The sequence below is a fragment of the Poecile atricapillus genome, chromosome W, assembly GCF_030490865.1.
Source record: "Poecile atricapillus isolate bPoeAtr1 chromosome W, bPoeAtr1.hap1, whole genome shotgun sequence".
NCBI classification, from domain to species: domain Eukaryota; kingdom Metazoa; phylum Chordata; class Aves; order Passeriformes; family Paridae; genus Poecile; species Poecile atricapillus.
In genome coordinates this window covers 24,154,916-24,177,310 of record NC_081288.1, presented here as the reverse complement: position 1 = coordinate 24,177,310, position 22,395 = coordinate 24,154,916, and the positions used below count along the sequence as shown (strand labels likewise).

The 22,395-nt window shown below is 43.4% G+C and overlaps 1 protein-coding gene across 2 annotated transcripts in view; it reads left to right on the top strand.

Moving 5' to 3' along the window:
- Positions 1–22,395, top strand: part of LOC131591714 (synapsin-3-like) — a 164,586-nt gene that overhangs the window by 131,339 nt on the left and 10,852 nt on the right. For both annotated transcript variants that reach the window (XM_058862690.1, XM_058862691.1), the window contains 4 exons: positions 561–623; positions 9,709–9,851; positions 15,127–15,201; positions 18,560–18,662. In XM_058862690.1, coding sequence (XP_058718673.1) covers positions 561–623; positions 9,709–9,851; positions 15,127–15,201; positions 18,560–18,662 — 384 coding nt within the window. The remainder of the gene's footprint in view (positions 1–560; positions 624–9,708; positions 9,852–15,126; positions 15,202–18,559; positions 18,663–22,395) is intronic.

Sequence of the window (22,395 nt, the reverse complement as noted above, 5' to 3'; positions counted from 1 at the left end):
ATGAAGGTAGAGAAGAACAGGCTTTGTGAACAGATGGACTCTGTGAACTGCACCTAAGGGTTGGCCCCACTTCCTTCTCTCCTTGTCTCCCCACCCTCCCTGTGAATGGGAGGAGTGCACTCACTATTAATGCCAAAGCAGTCCATGTGGAAAAGAACAAACAACCCTTGTCAAAAAACCTTTGTCAAAAAACCCTTCTCACCGGTCAAATGTTTTCAGCATCTGAAAGTGTTCAGTTACTCAAGCCTACAAGTGCAAGTGTTTTACATGCATATGGGTGTACACAAATCCTTATGTACAGGGTGGGAAAACTATCACACAGCAGAAGTGGGTCAGATCTGAGGAATTCTGACAGGCCTCCACTTTCAATCATACAGAATCCAGTAAATTTCGCTATTTGCTTACTGCCCTACCATCCAGACAAACTTTATTTGGCCTTTTTATTATCCAGTTTACAGCATCCAGGAAGGGGGTTAAAGCTACTAAATTTTAAAAAACTATTCCAAATACAGTGGCTGGAAAACAATAACTAATTAAAGGGTCCTTCTTTTGTCTTTCAGCTCACAACTCCAAATTTTCCTGTAGTGGTCAAGCTGGGACATGCTCATGCTGGAATGGGGAAGGTAAGTAAAAGAAAACATATATATATATTTATCTGGAAGCAGATACATATATGGCACAGCATTCCTGTGATTACACATGGCATGTGACCAGCCAGCCAAGGGGTTAAACCTCCCCACAACCTATCTGGGTCGCACTGGCTGTTCCTGTGGGAGAAAAGACCTTTTTCCGCTGTCACGCACTTGGAGACAGGCAGTGGGATTGGGTTAGAGGCTGTCTGGGATGCGGAAAGGGGGGTTGGTGAAGCATGGGGGGAAAGCAGGCTGGGCTGAGGTCATTAGGCTTGTCTTTTATACATTTTTCTCTTCTCCTGAAAGTGGTAGTGTTGTTTATTCAAGCACCTGTAAAGTGCAGCTACACCCCATAGCTCTCACGATGAGGAGCTGTGGCGCTGGGCTTCTCGAGTGCATTATGATGACCTTATTCAAAAAACAGGAGCCCTTCAGTTATTTTTTTCCTCCTTGCAAGGAAGAACAAGACCTTACAAAGCAGAGTGGCTGGTTGCCTGCCAAGGAATCCTGAAAAACAGTTCACTACCCAGAAGGACCTGTTTGTTTTTCCCAGGCTCTCTGGGATCTTTATTCCCCCAGTGAATTAGCAGTCCCTGTTTCTTGGGGTGAGTGGGCTCCCCTTTCAGTGAGGCATCACCAGCACATTCCTGCTGCACTTGAGTCTCCTCTTTCTTGCATATATCTTTTCAAAAGGCATCCCCTATCTGTCTAAAACTCGTTCTGTTCAGAAGTACAAAACTGAGGTATCATCTCCAAATCCAAGTGAGTGGTACATGAACTTTGTAACTGATACGCCTGTCACAGTCCCTCCCTAGAGCAGACAGACCTTCTCCTGGCCTCATGCTTTGCCTGAAAATATATATAGTTACACCAAATTTAAACTTGGTACAGTTTGTTTGCTTGTGCTCTGGAAACAGAAGCCCTTTCTGGCTTGCTGGATTGCGCATGGAAGATCTAATAATCTTTTTTGCTTTGGTTGCAATGTTCGCCTGTTGGTAGCTGCTGGGGAGGAAGTGGGCACAGATCCCTGTGCCAGTGGTGGAGTTGGCTTTTGGCATCAAGGAACAAACATGTAAATAAGAAGGAAATGTTGGTTAATATATTGGTGCTGGCTGTGTTAAGCAGGCAGAGGTGTCATTGAATTAGAGTGTGTGCAGACAGCCTAGAGGTGCTTGTAGGGAGCCACTAACTTGTTCCTAGCAAGGATTTCATTAGCAAAAACCAACCAGGACAAACCAGAAGGAAAACCTCTCCCTTGAGACCCTGCATGTTTCTGACTGCTCTGCCATTTCACCTGTAATGCAGGAAGGGCTTCATATGTCTCATGCCAAAGATCCTTAGTGGCTACAGAAAGCAGGGCAGAATCAGAGAAAAGTACTCCAATCCAATCAGCATTTCCAGACAAAACTCTCAGCAGAACATTTAGCTATTGTCTTCTTCACCACACACCAGATCTTCTTCCACCTCATACTTTCCCTCCCATTTTATTCTTTAATTATGTTGATTTTTGCTGTCACAAGTTACAGAGGAAGAGTTTCTATTCAGACTCCTGGCACAATTGTACTCAGAGGTACAAGGAGGGTATGTAGGAAGTCGTTCCAGATAAATAAAGATAGGCTAACAGCCAGCACCTTAGAAGAAAGAATTGGTCTGAGGCCAAGTTTACTTTAGTCTGTTATGAAATTAGTGACTACTAGCAAAGTCTGGATGTGCATTTGGGCACAGAGTTTCAACACTGCTCTGTTCAGTGGATGGAGAAGGTACAGGAAGCAAGCGTTGTTGACCTTATGGTTTTATTTTGGGCCCTTCTCCAGCCACAAGCAGCCTGAAGGAAGGTTGAGACTGATTAAATTTTCTCTCTTCAGTCTCACTGCATTTCATTGCACAGAGCAAAAAGAGAAGAGAGAAAGATAAAATAAAATAAAGAATAAATCAGTTGGTTTAAAACACAAGTAACAAGAATTTGTTTCATGTTTTTTTTGAAACAGTAGAGTTCAAGACCAAGCGGGACTGACAAAAAAACCCACAGAAAATATAGCAGAAATACAGAGAAGAGTAATTATGGGTATACTAGAAAAGTAACACCTACAGATAGAAAAAAAAAATCAAACCTACAATAAAGTAATGCAGAAGAGAGAGGTTCCCAGGAGACATTATGGTGTTTTTAACCATCATAATGCAAAAGCAATAACCAGTGAGATTAGAGGGAGCTAAATTATTTCCTTGCACTGGTCTTCAGAAGTAGAGATGACAGCAGGAAATATTGTTAATGTTAATAAAGCACCTGCATCAGGTCATGCTTTGTATTAAACCAGTGGCTGGAGAAACAAAGGATAAAATAACCAATGTATTAGACAAAATGCACATGTGAGTATTTAGATAGTACTTACTGCAACAAATGATGCCAAGATAGCGAGCCATGTATTTGTACCTGTAATTGGTGTTTTAAAGGACGTGAGCATTCAGGTTACAATGTTATTACCAATAGAAATTGTCAAGGAAGTACTTACATTTTTTTGTTATTAATGATAAAATTACATGAATGGGTGATTGAAGAGAAGAGAAAAATGAGCAAAGATGGGAAGTCCAGGCACTGTTATTCTTTATTTGTGTGAGGCAGTGGCCAGGAGCCAGAAGAATTCTGGATGCAGAAAATGCCTCTTCCCCAAAGAGCTCCACCATCTGCTTTCAGGGAGATTTGTGTCATTTCAGTTTTCTTCAGTTTTTCTGTGTTACAGACCAGAGGAATTATAATGATTACCTGACACTTATTGCTAATTCATGTTCATAATGTTCTTGGCAGTGTAAGTGCTGAGTGTTTATTATTTCACAATAATTGCTAGAAGGAGCATAATTATAATTGACTTTCATTTTCACATATTGTTTGTTTTGACATAATTTTCACAAAATTCACTCACCACATTTTTTAGTCAGAGGGCTGAACAAAGAATCCCCAAAGCTAAAATGAAAAATAACCACATTAGGACTTGTACAAAATAGGCTCTATTGACTGCCTTCCCCTTAAGGGTGGGTCACCACAACTGTCTTTAGCCTGGGAGAGGAACAGCTATCATTCAGGATCAGAACCAAGAGGGGTGGCAGTGTACCATTCATAAAAGAAATGCTCTTGCCAAGTGATGTGTGCGTGTGAGGTGCATATGGAGATGGAGAAAGCAAATTTGCAATAAAAGGCATCCTTTTAAATTTCCATTGAGAAATGCAGAAACAACAGCCTCTCTATTGACTTGAACAGAGACACCAGTAATAGCCTTCACCCAAGAACAGACAATCTTCTAATCTAAAAACAGAACACATGCCCCTCAGCCCCTCCCATGATCACTGTTATCCTCCTTCCAAAATTTGGAGTCACATTGTATTTCAGTGGCACTGGAAGATAATAAATGCTCTATGTGCTTCTGGCCCTGTGCAGTATTGATACAAATAAAATATTTGTAGAAATACTGCTCAGACAACTGTTTACAATGGAGTCAGCAGAGAAGGACCTTTCTCATGTTGTACTTAAGTTGCCCAGACTCACAGGATCAACAGTACTCACGGAATCTTCCAGGGAAACCATGGATGGACACTGAGAGATGTCTTTCCATGTGCAGAACAGAACTGTTGTTTACCCAGCAGCTCCTTAGAGGTCAAGGCATTTTTAAGCATTGTGCCGTTTGAGTCTACCTACCCCAAAAGTGATTGGGGGTCTCTGTTGAATAGGGAGAGCCCTGCAGTGAGAAAGGAATAACACTTCTTCCTGACTCCGGATCTCATAATGCCAGAGCCCATGGAAAAGAATAAAGCTCTGAGTGTGTTAGTATTTGCCATTTGTGTGTTAACATGACCCTAAAGTGCCCTAGGAACAGAGCCCAGTACTGCAAATTCACTCAAAGAGCCTCTTCACCTCTTCCTGATCTGATCATGAGAAGGAAACAACTTCCAGATCTACAAAGAGAGGAAAACCAGTATCTGTCCATGTGATTTTACATATATTTATATCAATTTTATATATATGTATATTTTGCTACTACTACTTTATTTTTAGACCTCTCTAATTAGGTCAGTTTAAGAGTCACCTCCTGTCCCCTCCTGCCCCATAATTATGAAGGCACTTTCCCCATACAAATCCTGGCTCAGATGAATTTATTACATTGTAGAAGAAAAACTTGTTGTTCATAATAAGATGGTCAGAGTTATTTTCTCTCTTACTGGATGGGAAAGACTTCTCTGCTTCTTTTTTCCCCCTGGTATAAATATAGCACAAACTAAACAGAGCCACTCTGTAATGTAAAAATACTGCAAGGTTTTTATCAGGAAGGACAGCTCGTCACCTTGTCTCTCTCGGGACTGGAAATAGAATGTTCCAAAAGTGAGAGCTTTGAAAATCCAGTGTGCTAAAGAGGAAAGGAAGGGAAAGGGCTGCCTTGGTTTGTCAAGGAACAAATATTTTCTTTTAGAGAAGACAAATAATGACTTGACATGTAACATTCATTCACAACAGAGCAGCCCAATCACTGCATTACCACTGACTCATGAGTGAGGATGTTCCAGATGTCTTGAAAACAGCAAAAACATCCCCATTTCTTGCACATCAGTCTGAAAGGTTTTGCTGGACACAGGAAACAGTGACTGACCCAAGGCACCAAGGACCAAAGCAGCCAAGACCTGGGCTCTGTGTTAGGAAGGTTCAATGCATTAATGGCAGCAGACTTCAGTGTGAGGATAATAAGGAAATGCAGACACCATTGTGACTTCACTGTTTTGGAGTGGGTCAAAGTTAGGCCTAAAATGATTGTGTGTCAGTTGGATTGGGTATTTTCTGAGAAGAAGAACATAATTTGAGGTAGAGGAATGGAGAGATTCAGGAAACCATCTGCACAGAACTGTTACTGAAGACCCGCTATCCCAAGATGGTAGGGTCTCTACAGAAAGGCTGAGAGCAGGTCAAGATGGACAAAAAATCACAAACTTCTGTGTGGCTACACCAGTTCCTCAGAGGAAAACGCTGAGACCGTGCATTTTCACAGGGCTACCAAGACTGAGTTAAACACCACATTGCCAAGTCCAGCCTTGGCTCAGCCTTGGACACTCATCTTCCAGCTGAACCTGGCTCTAACCTTATTCTGGACACAGGAAGTGCTTCTGCAAGTTGTCTCCAAAGTGCTGTGTGTTTAGCCTGAAGGGCAGAGTTAACCTCAAAGGCAGAGTTCACACGGGATGACGCACAAGAAAGGAAAGGCTAGGGCATCCTAGCAGACTAAGATAATTATGGCACTTTGGCTAACCGACTATTTTTTCATGTAGCCACATAATGAAAGCAAAAGGGGACTACAAAGCAATACCTTGCAGTGCTTAGGCTAAAGATGAGGGAGGAGAGCCATAGCCCTGGGACCCTGGTGTCCAGGAACACCTGGGATGTACAAGAGGCAGCAGATTAGGGAGCTGTGAGACAGAGGAAGCCAAAGCTTCTACCCTCACTCAGGATATAGATCCCTCACTAAAGGAACCTGTGCTCACACAGATCACAGGTGTGGCTCAGACTGCCCAGGAAATTGCCACAGTGGGGTTTTAACTTTGCCAGAACCGATCCAAAGTCCTGCCTTACAAGAAAGGCTTCAAAACGTGGTCTGCAACAGGGATGGAGCAGAATGTTCCTTCATGACCTGCCCCTTGGACTTCTCTCCAGCCAAAGGCAGAAAAATCAGTGCTTCTTGGGCAGGCCGAGGATGGCAGCAGGTACCAGATGCAGGTCATGTAGTATCAGGCTCTGAGATGCCACCACAGGGCAAAAGGATGGTCACATCTGTGTAAGCATGCCCCCAGAGATCGAGCCAGACTCCCCTTTCCAACAGGGAGCATGCTAGGGCATCACCACTGCCTGGGTTAGAGAAGAGAACCAGAAGGGAAGGAGGAGGCTTTTTACTCAGAAAAGGCATTTATCAACACACTGGCCCAAACCCTTCTTAACAGGTCACTAAAATGCTACAGCAAACAGCAACTTCTGGCTTCAGAATGAGTCTGTTGCTGCTCAAACAGCCAGCACAGCTAAGCAAACAGGCTGCCAGGGCAGGGTCTGTGTTTGTACTCACTGTTTGTACTCCTCTATGCAGTTAATGGGATATAGCATTTGTCCTAAGAAGGTTGCAAAATAAAAGAGAAAGAGGGAAAAAATGGCTTCCTGTTGGTTTCTTCTCAACTTCTTTTATCAGTTTCATGTATTGGCCAACCTGCCATTTTAGAAGATTTGTCTCTTGTTAGAGACAATTCAATTGGTAACTTTGCTCTGGATTGATTTTTAATAGTACCTTCTTAAATAATGCCCTCTGGTGTCACACTACATCCACCCTGGCTTTGGTTATGTCTGGGATTTTTTCTTCTTTTAGGAAAATGGATATCTTATTGACATCTAAAAGGGTTACAAGGCAGAAGGAAATGAATTATACAAAATTTAAAAGTAGAAAGCTAATAAAATGGGGGATTCAATAGATAAGGCAGGAAAATAAATCTGATTTGACTGTAACTTGAGTGCTTCCTGTTTATGAAGTAGTAACCGTACCCTGGGATAAACCAGCATTAACCCAGAACACGGCTGTTATTTTGTCAAATTTGGCTGGCTCTAACAATTAACAAATGGTGGCTCAGATTTCAGCTTTGGTGTGGTGATTATTTTGATGCCTGGTGGGAAATAAAGCTGTGATCTCCTACAAGGGGACTTCTGTGAGTTGCTTTCTCTGAAAAGTCCATGGGAAGTACTCTGGCACAGGCCAGGGAAGATGCCAAAGCTGTTTCCTGAGGGCTGTGCAGTGGTGTAGCACTGTGGGAGTCATCTTTATTTTTCTTTTCGTACTTTGTGTCCTTGGTGAGTTTCCCCTCTTTATTAACCCAGCCAAAAGTCCTCAGGCCCATTAGAGAGAACACTTTCAATTGCTTCCCTTCTCTTCTCATAGGGAAGGGGTGGTGGAGAGGAGGAAGAAATTCTTCCTTTCCATAGCATGCTGTATTTTTGAGGAAACATCACATTTAACAAGATGAGCTCCTTTCTAGCAATATCAATATGGTCTAATTCCAGTCTGGAGGGGGAAGCTGCATCCTTTCCTCTACTCTGGGTCAAATGTTCCTGAACTGAGGATGCAAACATTTCAGTTTGGGCCCAACGACATCTGTTGCACAAGCACAGTACTTTGTTTCAAATCCCACAAACATCCTTATTCCAAATAGGTCATTATATAATTTTGTATTTTCTCACTCCCAAAAGGGTCCAGGAGAGTATGTTGTAACATGGTCTCAGTGTCGCCTGCCCTTGCAGTCCCTCCTGTGATCATCTCATCTGGGTGCGATTCTCTTGCTTGATGTCATTCAGGCCAGAGCAGCTCTTATCAGTGCAACAAAAATACCCAGCTCCAACACAGCCTGCATTGTTCCCTCTGGTATTTTGCAAGTCCAGGCTCTGGGTTCCCTCTCCCATTTTCCCCGCTGCCTCCAGGGCATTCCTACCACCTCACCCTGCCCTGCACATCCCCACTCAGACAGAGAGGGAAACAACACTGCCTAGAGCAAGGCTGCTCCTCCTGGATGCCTTGTAATGGCTGCATTTACATATCCCCTTTTTATATATTTCCTTTTTTTATTTTATTTTATGGCACCCTCCCTTCCCACAGATGACTGTCATCACCTTCTGCTCCTTTCCTCCGCAGTTCCTGGATAGTGAGAGCACAGCCCTCACCACAGCAAAAGGGAGAAGGACTAGGGGTGTTTGGTGGTCAGTAATGGGAGAAGCAAAGATGAGTTAGTTCTTTTTCCTATTCCAGCATCTAGAAATGGTCATGGGTCAAACTGGTTGCACTTTTCACCTTCCCCACAACTGTTCAGTTTTCGAGAGCTTTTCTACAACAGGATGTGGCCAAATCTTTGGCCTGTGCATAAGCTGGCACTTACACAAACAATCTAAAGAGAGTAAAACAGGTTAGCAGCAAGCTTGTCCTCTGTTCCCTAGAGAAGATAGCTCCCATCCTCCCATGGTTGAAAGCAGATGCATGAAACCACTTGTTTGTTCTTTGCGAAGAAACACCAAATACCACTGCATGTGCCTCCTTCAGATGGCTCCACAGAGTCTGGCATCACCCTCCTTTAACACACAGTGACGCAGCTGGGAAACTCTTCCGGAGAAGAGACCGATGGGTTGTCACCCATCAATGCATACTTTGCAAAGCAGGGTTGCAATGATGATTTTTATAATGATTATTGCATTATTTTATAATTATTATATCATTAGAACTTCTACTGTTTTGGTCATTCCTCATTTCACTTCTTTTTTATTAAGATATAGAGCATTTCTCATAACTGAATACAGATCTCTGAAAGATCTACCGTCATCTTCTCAGAAAGACGGTAGCTCACAGGTCTCAACTGCTCTTTCCTTTCCAAGTGCAACTCAAGTCTAACATCCAACCAGCTGTCCTACCCACATTCCCATTGCCTCACACTCACACAAGTCTCCCCAAGAGTCACAAACTCCCCCAGAGACATCCTTTTCCTTCAGAGTTTTTGTCCAACCAAGAGACCTGCACAACTCCTCAAAGTCCTCAAAAAAATGTGAAATGCCAGGGAACTGAAGCCTATAGGTGGCAGACAACCAGCTCTCATGTTGATTTCCTGGAATTGGTTTTTGTTTCCTGGCCACCCAAAATACTCTGTTTTTATCCATCATAATATGGGAAATAGCAGTTGTGAAGTTTGAATGAAGTAATACCTCTTAAAAGATTGAATATTTTTCTGAAGCGTCCTGAAAGCAAAGAACATTAGCAAGAGCCACTTGGGCAAAGGTCTGGCTGCCTCCCTGGTGCCAGGTTTACATGGACTGGTGCATGAGAAAGGAGAATGGGATGGATTTGCTCTGGGTTGGTTTGCTCTGGAAAACTTCTCTCTTTGAATCACAGAAGCCCTGCTCTGTCCTCAGCTGTGTCTGTGTGGGGTTTAACTGACATTGTGCTATTCAGATGCAGAGATGACTTCTGCTCACAAAGCATTCATGTTCTTTTTGCTCTTGTCTCTTTTTCCCTGGATTTTGATAATCAAGGTCAAAGTTGAGAACCAGCACGACTTCCGGGACATAGCCAGCATAGTAGCCATGGCTAAAACCTATGCCACCACCGAGCCATTCATTGACTCCAAATATGACATCCGAATCCAGAAAATTGGCAGCAACTACAAGGCTTACATGTGAGTGCATTGCTATGCCAGAGCGAGACGGGGAGGAGGCAGTGCTATGGATGTGATTGAGTCCGTGTCTGCTCTGGGCAGGAGTAGGTAGCTGACTTAATTTCCTTGAAGAATAACCCTGCTGTTCTCCTCCCACCTCTGAACCCAGATCCCTCATCCACCAATCATCTTCTCCATTAGTCACTGTCAGGTCATTGTTTCTGGAATGTAAATCCCTGTCTGTGTGTTTCTGAGATTGTTAGTTCCCACTAGTGACTGTGCTCAGCCATAATCTCTCCATCCTGTTGGTGAAGGACTCATTTCTCCAGCAAAATCCTCCAGCTCCAAGTACCCTCTAGTGGGAACTGAACCCACCCACTTGCCACCTGGAGAAAAAAATTAAAGAGATTGAACTACCTGCAACTCCTGGAGTCCTACAGCTCCTCCAGGCCATAGGAGCACCCCATCCTGCAGCCCACAGCAGCACCCTATCCTCTCCCCAGCTTCAGATCACAGCACCACATCACACAGTGGCACAGAGCCCCAGGTACAAACAGCCTCAGCCAGGGCAGCACACAGTGTTTCTGTCGGCACTTTGCATGTGTGCTCCTTGACGCATACAAAGGAGGGAGAGGAGGTGAAACATTTCTGTGGGTGCCCCAAAGCTCCTCCCTGCCCTGTGGGATAGTGAGGGATGTAGCATGACAGCAATCTTCAACAATGGTATGTTTTAAAGTATTAAAAAGCATTCAGCCAAACTTCAGTAGTCACCACGCTCAGTTAGAGATGTTCCCACATGAGTCAGTGAGACACTTGTTTCTTACTACAAAGAAGTAAATGAAAAAAGCCACACAGCACAGCTTCTCCAGAAGCTCCTTGTCCAACCACAGGATTCTGAACAAGTAGTCTAGTACTCTGACAAGTAGTCAGCTCCAGCAGTACATTTTTCAGGTCGCCAGATAAATTGCATATGTTACCTAACACCCACAACAATGTGACTTTTGGATCCAGGTTTACAAACCTCTAGGCCATAGTTCTAATGAAACATAGTTAAACAAGATAATCAAATGTATATAATCACATATTTTTCAGCTATAACTGCTTAAAATTCCCAGCTGGATTCCTAGCACAGAGATGTTTAAGAAAACTAAATAATGACTGAGTCACATTCTTAATGGGAAAGAAGGACATGTGGGACACTTGCCTATTTCATGTGATCTCAATGAAAGAAAATTTATTTTTAATTGAATCAGGTCAACAATAACACAGTTGCCTAATATTACATTAACATCTCAGAGAGTCTGACTCAAACTGGCCAAAGGAAAGAAGGTTTAAAATATCAATTAAAATTCCCTGTTCCTGCCAACACACCCAGCCTTGGCTCCAGAGCCCGCTCCCCAACTGCCTATAACGGAAACAAAGGCCAAGTTAGCCTGACCACACTCTCTCCTCACTTATTATTTGCACTCACCATGCACTCATCCAGAACAGGGATCAGAAATAATACCAGATGATTGAGAAAAGAAAGCAGTCACACTAAAACCTAATCCCACTTGGGACTATAGCTGCACAAACAATTGTTTGCTAAAGAAAAAATGTTTTCATATGAAAACAGTCATGAACAGAGAGCACCTTAGTGAGAAATCAAGCTCTTTAGCAAAGAAAGCAAACAGCAAGATTCAGCCAGTGACTTGCTAACCCAGGAGGTTGACTTAGATTGAGAGAGCCATTTATGGTTTTGAGCTTGGGACAGTGGTATAATCAGTCCCCACCAGGGACTGTTCCTTCTGCCCCAGCATTAGACAAAATAGGTTATTTCTATGGTATAAGTCCCTACTATGTCCAAGGACAGAGGTAGAAGCACCCAAAATATCAGAGCTCTCACTGGTGTCCCAAATAGGAAACTCCAAACCATTAGTCATGCTGGCAAATCTCAGCCTTAAAGGCAATTCCAGCATCTGCTGTAGCGTCATACTGACTTGCTTTGATCTGTGAGCTGTGGAATCTATCCAGTAATTTTATACCTTCACCCACACATATAGACTTTAAAAGCCCCTTTTCTTTTGAGAAAAGACTGCACTGAAATTCTCCAGAATATGTTTACTTTGCACCAAGCATCTGCCAGAGAGAGAATGCTGCAGGGTGAGTCATGCATTCCTCCCTGCCCCAGATGTTTGATGCACTTCCTTCCAGCCCATGACCCAAGGCTTCAGTTCAGTTTCCCATTGGCTTTAGTGCCATGACTCCTGATTTACACTGCTAACAAACTCCTACTTAGCCCGTACCTTGAGCCAGTCTCAAAACAGCAGATAAGCAGCATATGATACATGCCAAAAATTCCACCCAGTGTATTTGACTGCCATTATAATACTGGTGAAGAGAAAACATGAAAACAGCTCATGTTACAGGGGAAATTGGGGCAGAAATTATGCTTCCACACTCGCCCCAACTGGAGGCAAGCAGGGAGATAATTTCCAGTTAAGACTCATGAAATGTTGTTCACTTTGAATTAAGCCAGCAGCTACTGACTTTCAGGCATTCTGATATTCTTACCACCAGTTCTTAGTAAGAGGGTAATACCCTTCCTTTGTAGTTTCATGAGTGGGAATTCTGACCGTGTCACCTCCAATGCAGTTCAGTGTGCTCTATAGGGGATGCCACATAACTGTGTCTAAACTAGAGCTACATATAGACTGAGATAGGACTCCAACAGCTTTTGATCTGCTCATTTATCCACTTCTCCTAAATAGTGCTGAAGGTGTCGTGGTCACAAATGTGTTTAAGCAACTGATCTCTAAAAGTCTGGGGTCCTTCTCTTTAAGATACTGATTGTACACTGTGTGGCCCCCTGATGTTTAGGATGGTCGGAAGCACTTTGACTTTCAGTCCCTAAGAGAAATGGGGTTTGAGACAGAACACCCTTGGGAAATTTTTTTTTTGGTCTTCAGTCTCCTTTTTCACTTTATACAATACAAAAAAGAAAATCGAAAAGGTCTGTGAGGAGAAGTTGGGGTCACTTGGTCTATTTAGCTAGGAGAACAGGAGGCTGAAGGGAGACCTCATCACAGTCTATAACTTCCTCATGAGGGGAAGAGGAGGGGCAGGCACTGATCTCTTCTCTCTGGTGCCCAGTGACAGGGCCCAAGGGAATGGCCTAAAGTTGTGTCAGAGGAGGTATAGGTTGGATATCAGGAAAAGGTTTTTCACCAGAGTGTAGTTGGGCACTGGAACAACTCACCAGGAAAGGTCACAGCACCAGCCTGACAGAGTTCAGTAAACATTTGGACAATGGTCTCAGGCACATGGTGTGACTCTTGGGGACAGTGCTGTGCAGGGCCAGAAGTTGGGCTGGATGATGATTCTTTTTGAGTCCCTTCTGACTCAGAATATGTAGTGATTCTGTAAGTTTGGGGGTACAGTTGACACCTGAACTGCTCAGACATGCTTGGAAGGGAGTGATCTTGACAGTGGCTGTGGTGTAGAGATTGGTGTCTGATCCAGTGGGCTTCAAATAAAACTCTTCAATTTCAAAACAGCAAGGTGCCATAACAGGAAAGTTAGGAATACAGCAGAGAGATATATTTTAAATCTTATGCCCAAAATTGGCTCAAGCTGGATAAGCATAAACAAGTCCAACAAATCAGCCCAACGGTTTGAGCAGAGTTCTTATGTTGGGAGCTTTCCCATGTCAAATTTCCTTGTAAAACTGTCAAGCTGTGGTTTCATTTTCTTTGGGACAACACAGCTGCTTACATTTGGTATTCCAGGTACATTTTCTAAACACCAATGTCAAATCATCTTGTCACTAATGAGACTCCAGGAGTTCCCACCAGTACTAATGGGATTTTGGATGTCCTCTGCCACTGCAGGGCAATTTTCTGTAAAAAATAAATGTTAGCAAAGAGTGAGTCTTCCCATTGCAGGACTGAAAAATATAATCCTAAGAATCCCATATCAAAAGAGAAAGAAAGGCTGAGGACTGAACACTGACCTTACCCATCGAAGGGCTCATAACAATCCAAGCTTCAGGAGGAATCCATTCTTAGGAAGGAGGGCAGCAAAATAGATGCTGCATGAAGGCAACAGGCCCAAAAGACAACTATATGAAAACACAGCTATTGAACACAGTAGTCCTGCTCCTTTGGGCCCCCCAGTCCCACTCCATTCCTTTGAACATTCTTACAAAGACAATTTAAATTTCACAGCAACAAAACACACCAGTTTAGAGAATTGGAAAAAGCACTCCAGCGTGTCTCTCACAAGAGTGTAGGGTAGTCAGCTATAATGATCCAAGTTTATAGTCTAGCAGGACATCAATATTACCACTGCTGAACATAGTTTTGCAAATTCAGTGTCTTTTGCACATGTTGCTGAAAATGTGAGAGAATCAGCAGAAAGGGCTCCCATGACCTCATGTTGAAGTGTTGGATCACACCTCATACCCCCCTCATAAATCTCTTCCTCAGCGTGGAGAGGCTTCCTGGATGTATTCTGTCAGCTTGTTGACTTGTCCTGGCTTGTACACTATGGAAGGGTTATCTGAAGTGTTGTCAGAGCAGGCTGTCCCATGTCTGCCTTGGGCCTAAGCTCAAGAAAAGGAAAATTTTCACCCCTGATCATGATGGTGAAACCCAGAATTTTCTAGCAACAGTACCTTTTATGGAAATTAACTATCAGTTGCAGCTAATGAAACTCCAAAGATTTTGAATTAAGAAATTCTCCAAGTCTGAACACAATGAGCCACCAACAGGTCAATGAAAAGTCAGTGAAAAGACAGTACGATAATATATTCTGTGACATCATTACCACTGAAATAAAATTTAAGTGGACACAGAAGTACAATTGAAATAAAATTTAGGTAGACCCAGAATATTAGAACTGATATTTTGTGACGCTGCTCAGCAAATATTTGCCTAGAGAGCTTCTGTTCCATTGATGGAGGATGCTACTCATTGCAGAACACAAGGGTGATTATCCTAGAGATCTTTCACACACATTTCAGCTCCCCTAGGTCTGATGTATAAAGAAAGAAAGTACTCACAGAGCCTGATGTGTGCTCAAGATTCCTTGGAGGTTTCTCTGCCTAAAATCCTCAGTTAGTTTTTCATGAGCCTGAACAACACATCCTGTATGGAGTGTTGTTCAGGAAGGATTTGGAAAGGCTTCTGGGAGGAAGAACCTCACCTCATCCCCTCCTGTACAAGCACAGAGTCAAGAATGAGGAGTACAGTATGCGGGAGGATGGGTCAGGAGTCTATTTTCATGTTCAGGTTATGTTTTTGGTTTGTTTTCCTAGGAGGACTTCCATCTCTGGAAACTGGAAGGCAAACACAGGTTCTGCGATGCTAGAACAGATTGCAATGACAGAGAGGTAAGGAAGAGTGTTTCAAGACAGTATTAGCTATTCTTGGGTTAGAAGGGAGGGATTGTACTTCCGACTTCGGTTAATTGAGAGAACTGGTAACTGAGGTCTCCTGGGAGGCTGGATAAAGACTTTAAAAGACCAAGTAGTTTCTTAAAAAAATACTAAGGACACAAAGGCAAACTGTCCTATTTTGAAGAACAGACTGAAAGTACAGCTAGAAACCAGCGTTGCTAAATCATTAGATCTTTAGTGAATGTAACCACAGGAAACAAGACCAGCATGCTAGGTCAAGCACACCAGTACAAACATGTAGGGATAAAATCAGAAAGGTCAAAGCACAAAACATAAAGTAACATGAGGTTATTCTAAGTACATTACTAATGAGAGGCAGACACAGAAAAGAGTTTTTCTTCTCCTTAACAGAGGAAAAAACTGTAAACTGAAGTGCTGAAAGCACTTTTTTGCTTTAGGCTCACAAAAGTGGTCAGTGTCTAAGCTAAGGTCTTCTCACTGTTGAACAGAGCAGAAAGAATTTCCTCATGCATCTTACAGACTAAAATTTGCAGATGCTACTTCCATGTATTCAAATCACTGTGATATTTGCTAATACTGCAACTCCCTGACACTGTGGACTCATGGTAACATGCTTTGCTGTAACTCTTATCCCACACAACTAACACTTGTTCTCATCACTTTTCTCCATCCCATCTAAGTAGATTATTCATAGATTTATAGAATCCATAGATTACATGTAGGCATTCATCCTTAATGAATTTAAGATTTTTTCAGATTATACTCCAGTTTGTCAGTTTCATGATTAATTCTGACTGTCCAGTTTTGGGCACACAGTTGAAAAGAAAAAGCAAGGAGCTGGAGAAAGTCCAAAGGACAATAAAAGGAATGTTCAGAGAAAACCTAGTGAGGTGTTGAGTAAAACATGCAACAATTCTATGTACTTCTATGTAGTTTTCCACCTTTTTCAGTTAGCAGACCATTGATATTTTTCCAGTAGAGGTGTAGACTAAAGCACAATGAATCCCTGCCTGCAGTGCAGAGGTTCACTTTCCTTCATTTACTGTTACAGACCTGGAAGAAGTTGCCCACAAGCTGAACACCACTTCATCCTAAAGATGAAAAAAATAAAGAGCACAGGATCTTTAAATACAGGAGAGCCTGCTATGTAAATATAGGCTTTTCTCATTAGTTACATTACAAATATAATACTGTAAGAAATAAATTATAGTTTAAAAAGTCCATTTGAACACTTTTTATAGTTTCTTAAAGTAAGGATAGCACAGCACAGAAATCTATTCTCTGAAAGGGATGGCAAATCTCTGTCCTCTTTCAGATCAGATTAAGGAAATCTCTCCTCTTGAGAACAGGATAGTTGTGCAGGCAATCATCCAAGGTCCCTTCTGCACCTTTAGTTCTGCAAAACAGGGAAGCCAAGCCCCAGATCAGATGCTGAAGGTGACTCTGGTAAGACCATAATAGTACTGTGGGAAGTGTTCATGATGATGCATCCTGGCTGTTTATAACACAGCTGAAGCTAGACACATGAAGGGTAGACATTACCTTATTGCAGTGTTGTAGGACTAAAACCCAGATTCCTGCCAGCCTGCAACACTGCATTTTGAAGATTATTTTGTTAATTGTACCACAATTAACCGCTCCAGCCTTATTCAGCCATAAATGCAACAAACCCTGTTGAAATATATAAGTTGTCAGTACATTAAACAGGAATGTGCTCAAGTGCTCTGATGAGTAGGAGCAACCTGAAGTACCTACTGAACAGTAAGTACAAGGATTGAAATGCTCAGGTAATGCAGAAATGACAGTAAATCCTCTGAAAATGCAGCACCTGATGCATGTGCATAAATATGCGCTTCTTCCCGATAATGCTTCTATTACACCAGCAGCCCTGATGCTCCCAGCGCTCACCCGTGGCCAACAAACATGGAAGATGTGCAGCCATCAGAGTCTCTGGCATGAACAATAATTCCCTGAGCCTGGCTGCTGAGCCCAGACACCTAGAGATGGTCCTCAGGAACAGAGGTGGTTCCCACAATGGTGCCCCTGGGCCACAGCAGTGTGTGAGGGGTGCTCTCTGTGCCTCCTGCCTGACTCGTGCACCCCGTAATTCTCCTCTTCCTTATGCTACTGACTCCTCCTCATACTCTCTCTTCCATGGGGGTCCAGGGTGAACACGCTTGGTCTCCTCATTATGGATAAAAGAGCACTGGTAGTCATATAAGTAATATTTTTTCTTCTTCCCAGAGACATCGTGTTCACACAAGTTGATCATTATATTGTCGAGCTATGGGGACTCTGGCTGGCTTCAAGGACGTAAATTTGTTCTTTAGCCAGAACAGCTCTTTCTCCAGTCCCTGTAGGGTCTGTGAAATGTCAGTGTTTTCATGAGACTGTGGCCTTCCCTCCCCTCTCTGCATCTTGTCATAGTCCTGCTTACAGATCTGCTGTTCTGAGATTATTATTTTTATTTAAATGGCCAGGACCACAGCACAGCTGCACAGGAAATAAAACCAGGCTGCCTCATTCCCTCCTCATTTGCACAGCGGGGGCATGTGGTCCCCCCATAATATGCTTCTTGTCATTCTCTCTCCTCCTCTGACTCCAGGATAGCTAAGGGGCCACCAGCTCACATTCCCATCCTGGGATGGATAGAGAAAAGTGTTGCAGCCTGAAGGTCTCCCTCCAACAAATAGTGCCTATTCCATGTGATGAGACTGCCTGACTAGGAGCAAAACCCAAGGGACAGAAGGAGGCCTGAGACTGTAAAAAGATAAAATTGAAAGTAAATTGTAACATGCAGGAGCTACTGCATTACAGATCAGAGAGGGGATGGCTACTCCTTGCTAAATTCAACATTCACTTTCTGATCCTATTCCAGTCCTAATGTCCAGGACATCTTATCAGGAGAAAGCTGCCTGCATAATGGAGGGCTTTCAGGCAAAGCCAATACAAACGCTGAGGGGCCAACACTACTGGGAGATTAAATGAGCTAAATATTTATAGCTTGGCTGAATGACAACCAACTGGAGATCTGATGTAAATACCAAGGAGGGAAAAAAGCATTTTAAGGTGGCTTTGAGGGCAGGATTGAATCAATCTGAAATGAAGGGAAACTTTAGGCAAGATTCTTTTTTTTACACCATCTCCTGTGCAAGAGAGGGAGTCAAGGACCCAGCAAAGCACATGAAGGACGCCTTGTAATAAAGGCTCCCAAACCTTGTAATAAAGGCTCCCAAACTGCTTTGTGTTCCTATGGGCAGCAGGGTGGGTGGCTGGTTTTGGTGGGATACCCAAGGACAGCTAATACTAGGCCATGCTCTTGTTTCTACAGGTACAGACTCTGGGCAGATGCCTGTGCGGAAATGTTTGGAGGTCTTGATATCTGTGCTGTCAAAGCTGTCCACAGCAAAGATGGAAAAGACTATATCATTGAGGTGAGAGTATGAGCAACCTGAATGTGAGTCTCCTTTGGGAAGTGTAGCTGCAGGCACTCTGCCTTGGAGCTCACATGCACCAATGTCTCGCATACCCCTGCATGCTCCTGCAGTCTCTGCTCCTCCGTGCCCACAGGCCACCCTCATAACACTGATATGTTAAGAACTGATTCAGAGCCCCAACCAAACTAGCACAAACAGAGCAAAATGTCAGGGTTGAAGTGTCTTCCTTTCTCAGTGTGGACTGTGAAAGGAAATGGAGAGCCACAGAGTGCTTGGACACCTCAGCTTTCCAGCAGATTATTCAGTTCATTAAAAATCTCAGTTTCTCTCTGAATGAACCTGTCTTTCTTCAGTCACTTTAAAGGGGACTTGCAAACAAAAATCCTAGCTGCACCTAAATAAAAAGAGGAAAATAAATTTTGAAAGTGTAGCAAAAGCTTCACAAGCAACCAGAGCAATTTGATTGAACAAAAAAGAAAGGTGTATTTTCTAAAATCTTCTGCCCACACAGTGTTCACTACAGTAAGAGGCCATCAAGAAAAAGCACTACAAAGTTAGCATGGGTAACGTGTACTACAACATTTCGTATTCAGGGCTGGACAGACTGTGGCCTTGAGAGCTAAAGTTCAAGGTGCTCCTTCCCAGGCCAGGAGGCATATGGCAGATATGGCAGTGGGGTATAACTCAAATCATCCTAACAGGGCAGAGAAAGAAAAGCTGGCTGGAAAATCAAAGTGGAAACTGAAGAGATTCCCTGGAGAAGAGACAATCCAGCAAGTAAGCAAGTGCCTCTGTCAGTATGTGACTTGAGGAGACACAACATCTGACCTGCTGTAAACTCCACCAACACAGGCCAGCTGAGGAAGACGAGCAGAGCCAGCCTATTGGCTTCATGCAGGGGTGCTGACACACTGGAAAGCTATGTGTGGGAGAGCAGTCCCCCCCGCTGAGGGTTGGGATGCTGATGAGAACCACATGAGCCCTCCAGTGACTGCGCATTCCTGCATTGTGTATCTGCTCTCCCCAGGGAGGGGAGCAGTGACCTGTCAAAGGCCATGTGACAGAAGTGTGCTGCCAGCAACCAAACGCTGGCAAGCTTCTGTCTTTCCTGAATTGATGGGGCCAGGGCTAATGGGTCTGCTCCTGTGTGCAATTCATCAGCACCTAGAGGAGCATCCCCTAGAGAAGACTGTTTCCCTGCTGTGCAGTTTTAAATCTCTATGTCCCTGCAGCTGAGAAAGAAAGAGCAAGAAGGCAGCCTTGCTAGAGACAACTGTAAAGACATTTGGATTGCTTCCACACGTGGTTAGATGTGATATGTGGTTTTCCTATCCCTGCATATATTCTTGCACATAAGCCTATGTACGTGCACACACAGCTAGTTCTGGGCTTAAAGATTATAGGCCTCTGTCTGGGTATGCCTCTGGGTTTTCACATCTGCCACTGTGTGTGACTGACTGGTGAAAAGCACATCCGTACCCTAACAGCCATCATCAGCTTGCACACGGAGAAATGCACGCTCATGCTCCTCTCTCTGTGAGCAAGGTAAGCAGCAGTGCATCTAATATGACACAAATCAGAAGAAACACAATATCATTTCAGATGGGTCGGGCTGAATTATCCCAGTGCAGAACCTGACTGAGCAGGCTTGATATACCAACATCTAGCAGGCATTCAGATGCCTGGCTGTTGGATGTTGTTGGGAAAGGAGTAGTGCAATATAAGGAGCAGAACAAAGCCAAACAGGCACCTTTTTATACAGATCTCAGGGAGATATTGACAAGTAACTAATTGCCTCCAGCCAACTTCCTGGGATACTTTTCTTGGTCTGAAACTGATCCCTTGTTTTGCTTTTTTACTTTTGATAGTGGGAGAAAAAAAGTTATTTGACAGAGTGACAGTTGTATTTTCTTGGTAAGAGGGAACAGTGTGCTGTGACATTTTACAAGAATGCACACCCAAATGGGCTGAACAAACAAGGAATTTGCACAATGCAATTGCAGGCAGTAATTAATTTTCACAGTGCAAAGTAGTTCTTCAGGAAAGATTCACAAAGAGGTAGTGATGGGCAGTTCTGTGAACTGAGACTTAGCGCAGTGGTTTGTTGCAAAAAAAATCAGATTAAGACAGATGAGTTATCAACAGCACAAGAGTAATCTTGCACACATGGTATTTGCTTTTACTTGAACTTCACCTCCTTTCCTTTTCCCATGACAAACAGTAGAATATGTTACATTTCTGTCTTCAAAACCTTAGCACACTTACGTACCATTTTCATGGCTCATATTGAAATATTGTGAATTTAACAGTAAATGCTGGTAATTCTTTTTTTCCTCTGCTTTAAAGAACTTTATCACTTTGAGGGAATATTCAACATAAGTAGTCAGCACTCAATCAGAATTCCTCAAAATAATGTAAATTCTCTACTGGTGCCAGCAGCCAGATTCTCAAAAGAGTTCAGGAACATGTATGGCTTAACAATCTCCCCTCTCCCTCTTTTTTTTTTTTTTTTTTTGGTGTTTTTTTTTGGTGTTTTTTTTGTTGTTGTTGTTTTGTTTTGTTTTGTAATCTAGCCCATTTCCACAACTCTGCTAAGATGAAAAATATGAAGCAAGTGGATGGCAAGCAAAATGGTCCATGTGATTTATTTTTTCACCTGGAAGAATAAGATAAGCCCTGGCTGCCATACAGCTAAGCTGTGTTACTAGACATGCTCCTTGCTGCCCTGCAAGGAGCCCTGCTCATCCCTTCAGCAGTGCCTATCATTTGTTTTGATTTGTCCAATCATTGGTTTCCTTCCTTCCTTCCTTCCTTCCTTCCTTCCTTCCTTCCTTCCTTCCTTCCTTCCTTCCTTCCTTCCTTCCTTCCTTCCTTCCTTCCTTCCTTCCTTCCTTCCTTCCTTCCTTCCTTCCTTCCTTCCTTCCTTCCTTCCTTCCTTCCTTCCTTCCTTCCTTCCTTCCTTCCTTCCTCCCTTCCTCCCTTCCTCCCTCCCTCCCTCCCTCCCTCCCTCCCTCCCTCCCTCCCTCCCTCCCTATCACCTAACACTCCAGTCTCACACATCAGAGTGTGAAAAACAAGCCCAGGTTTCAGCATCAGATAGGTTGATGACAGAGGGAGAACTAGGATGGTCTTTTCCTGAGACTCTTTGCCTGGGCACTTTTCCTTCGCCCCTCATACAACTTATCAGGCAACAGCAGCTGCACGAGGGCAGCTACAAAGGCTGGGTCCATATGTGTTGTCATCTTCTTGCCTTGCCCAGCTGTTCTGTGATTGCCCAGGAAGGGATGAGTGCAATCTGTCTGTAATTCACATATTCCTCTCAGCCAGTTGATTTATTCAGTGTTAGCATTTGTATCTGCCCAGTTCCAGACCAATTTGCCCTTCCTGGAGGACAGGCAAGGTGACAGCTCATGATTCTTTTCAGTTCAGTGGCAACCAGCTGTGTCATTTTACCCACAGAAATCACTGCCATTGTCAAAGGCCTTCCCTTGTGCATGTGGTTGTTCACTCCTGTGTTTTGCTGTCTCCCACATCTCACCTTCCCCTGCCAGACACTGCACAGCAGATTGCCTCATCCCTGGTGCACCTTCCCTGGTTCAGGTGGAACCTGCTCCAGGGTTCACTCCCCCTGGTGCCTTTGGTTTATAAAGCACCAGCTTCTTCTTCAGCTACTGCAGCCGCAGAAGTAGGAAAAAGCCCTCCTTGAGATGGGAAAATCAGCTCTGGGGCT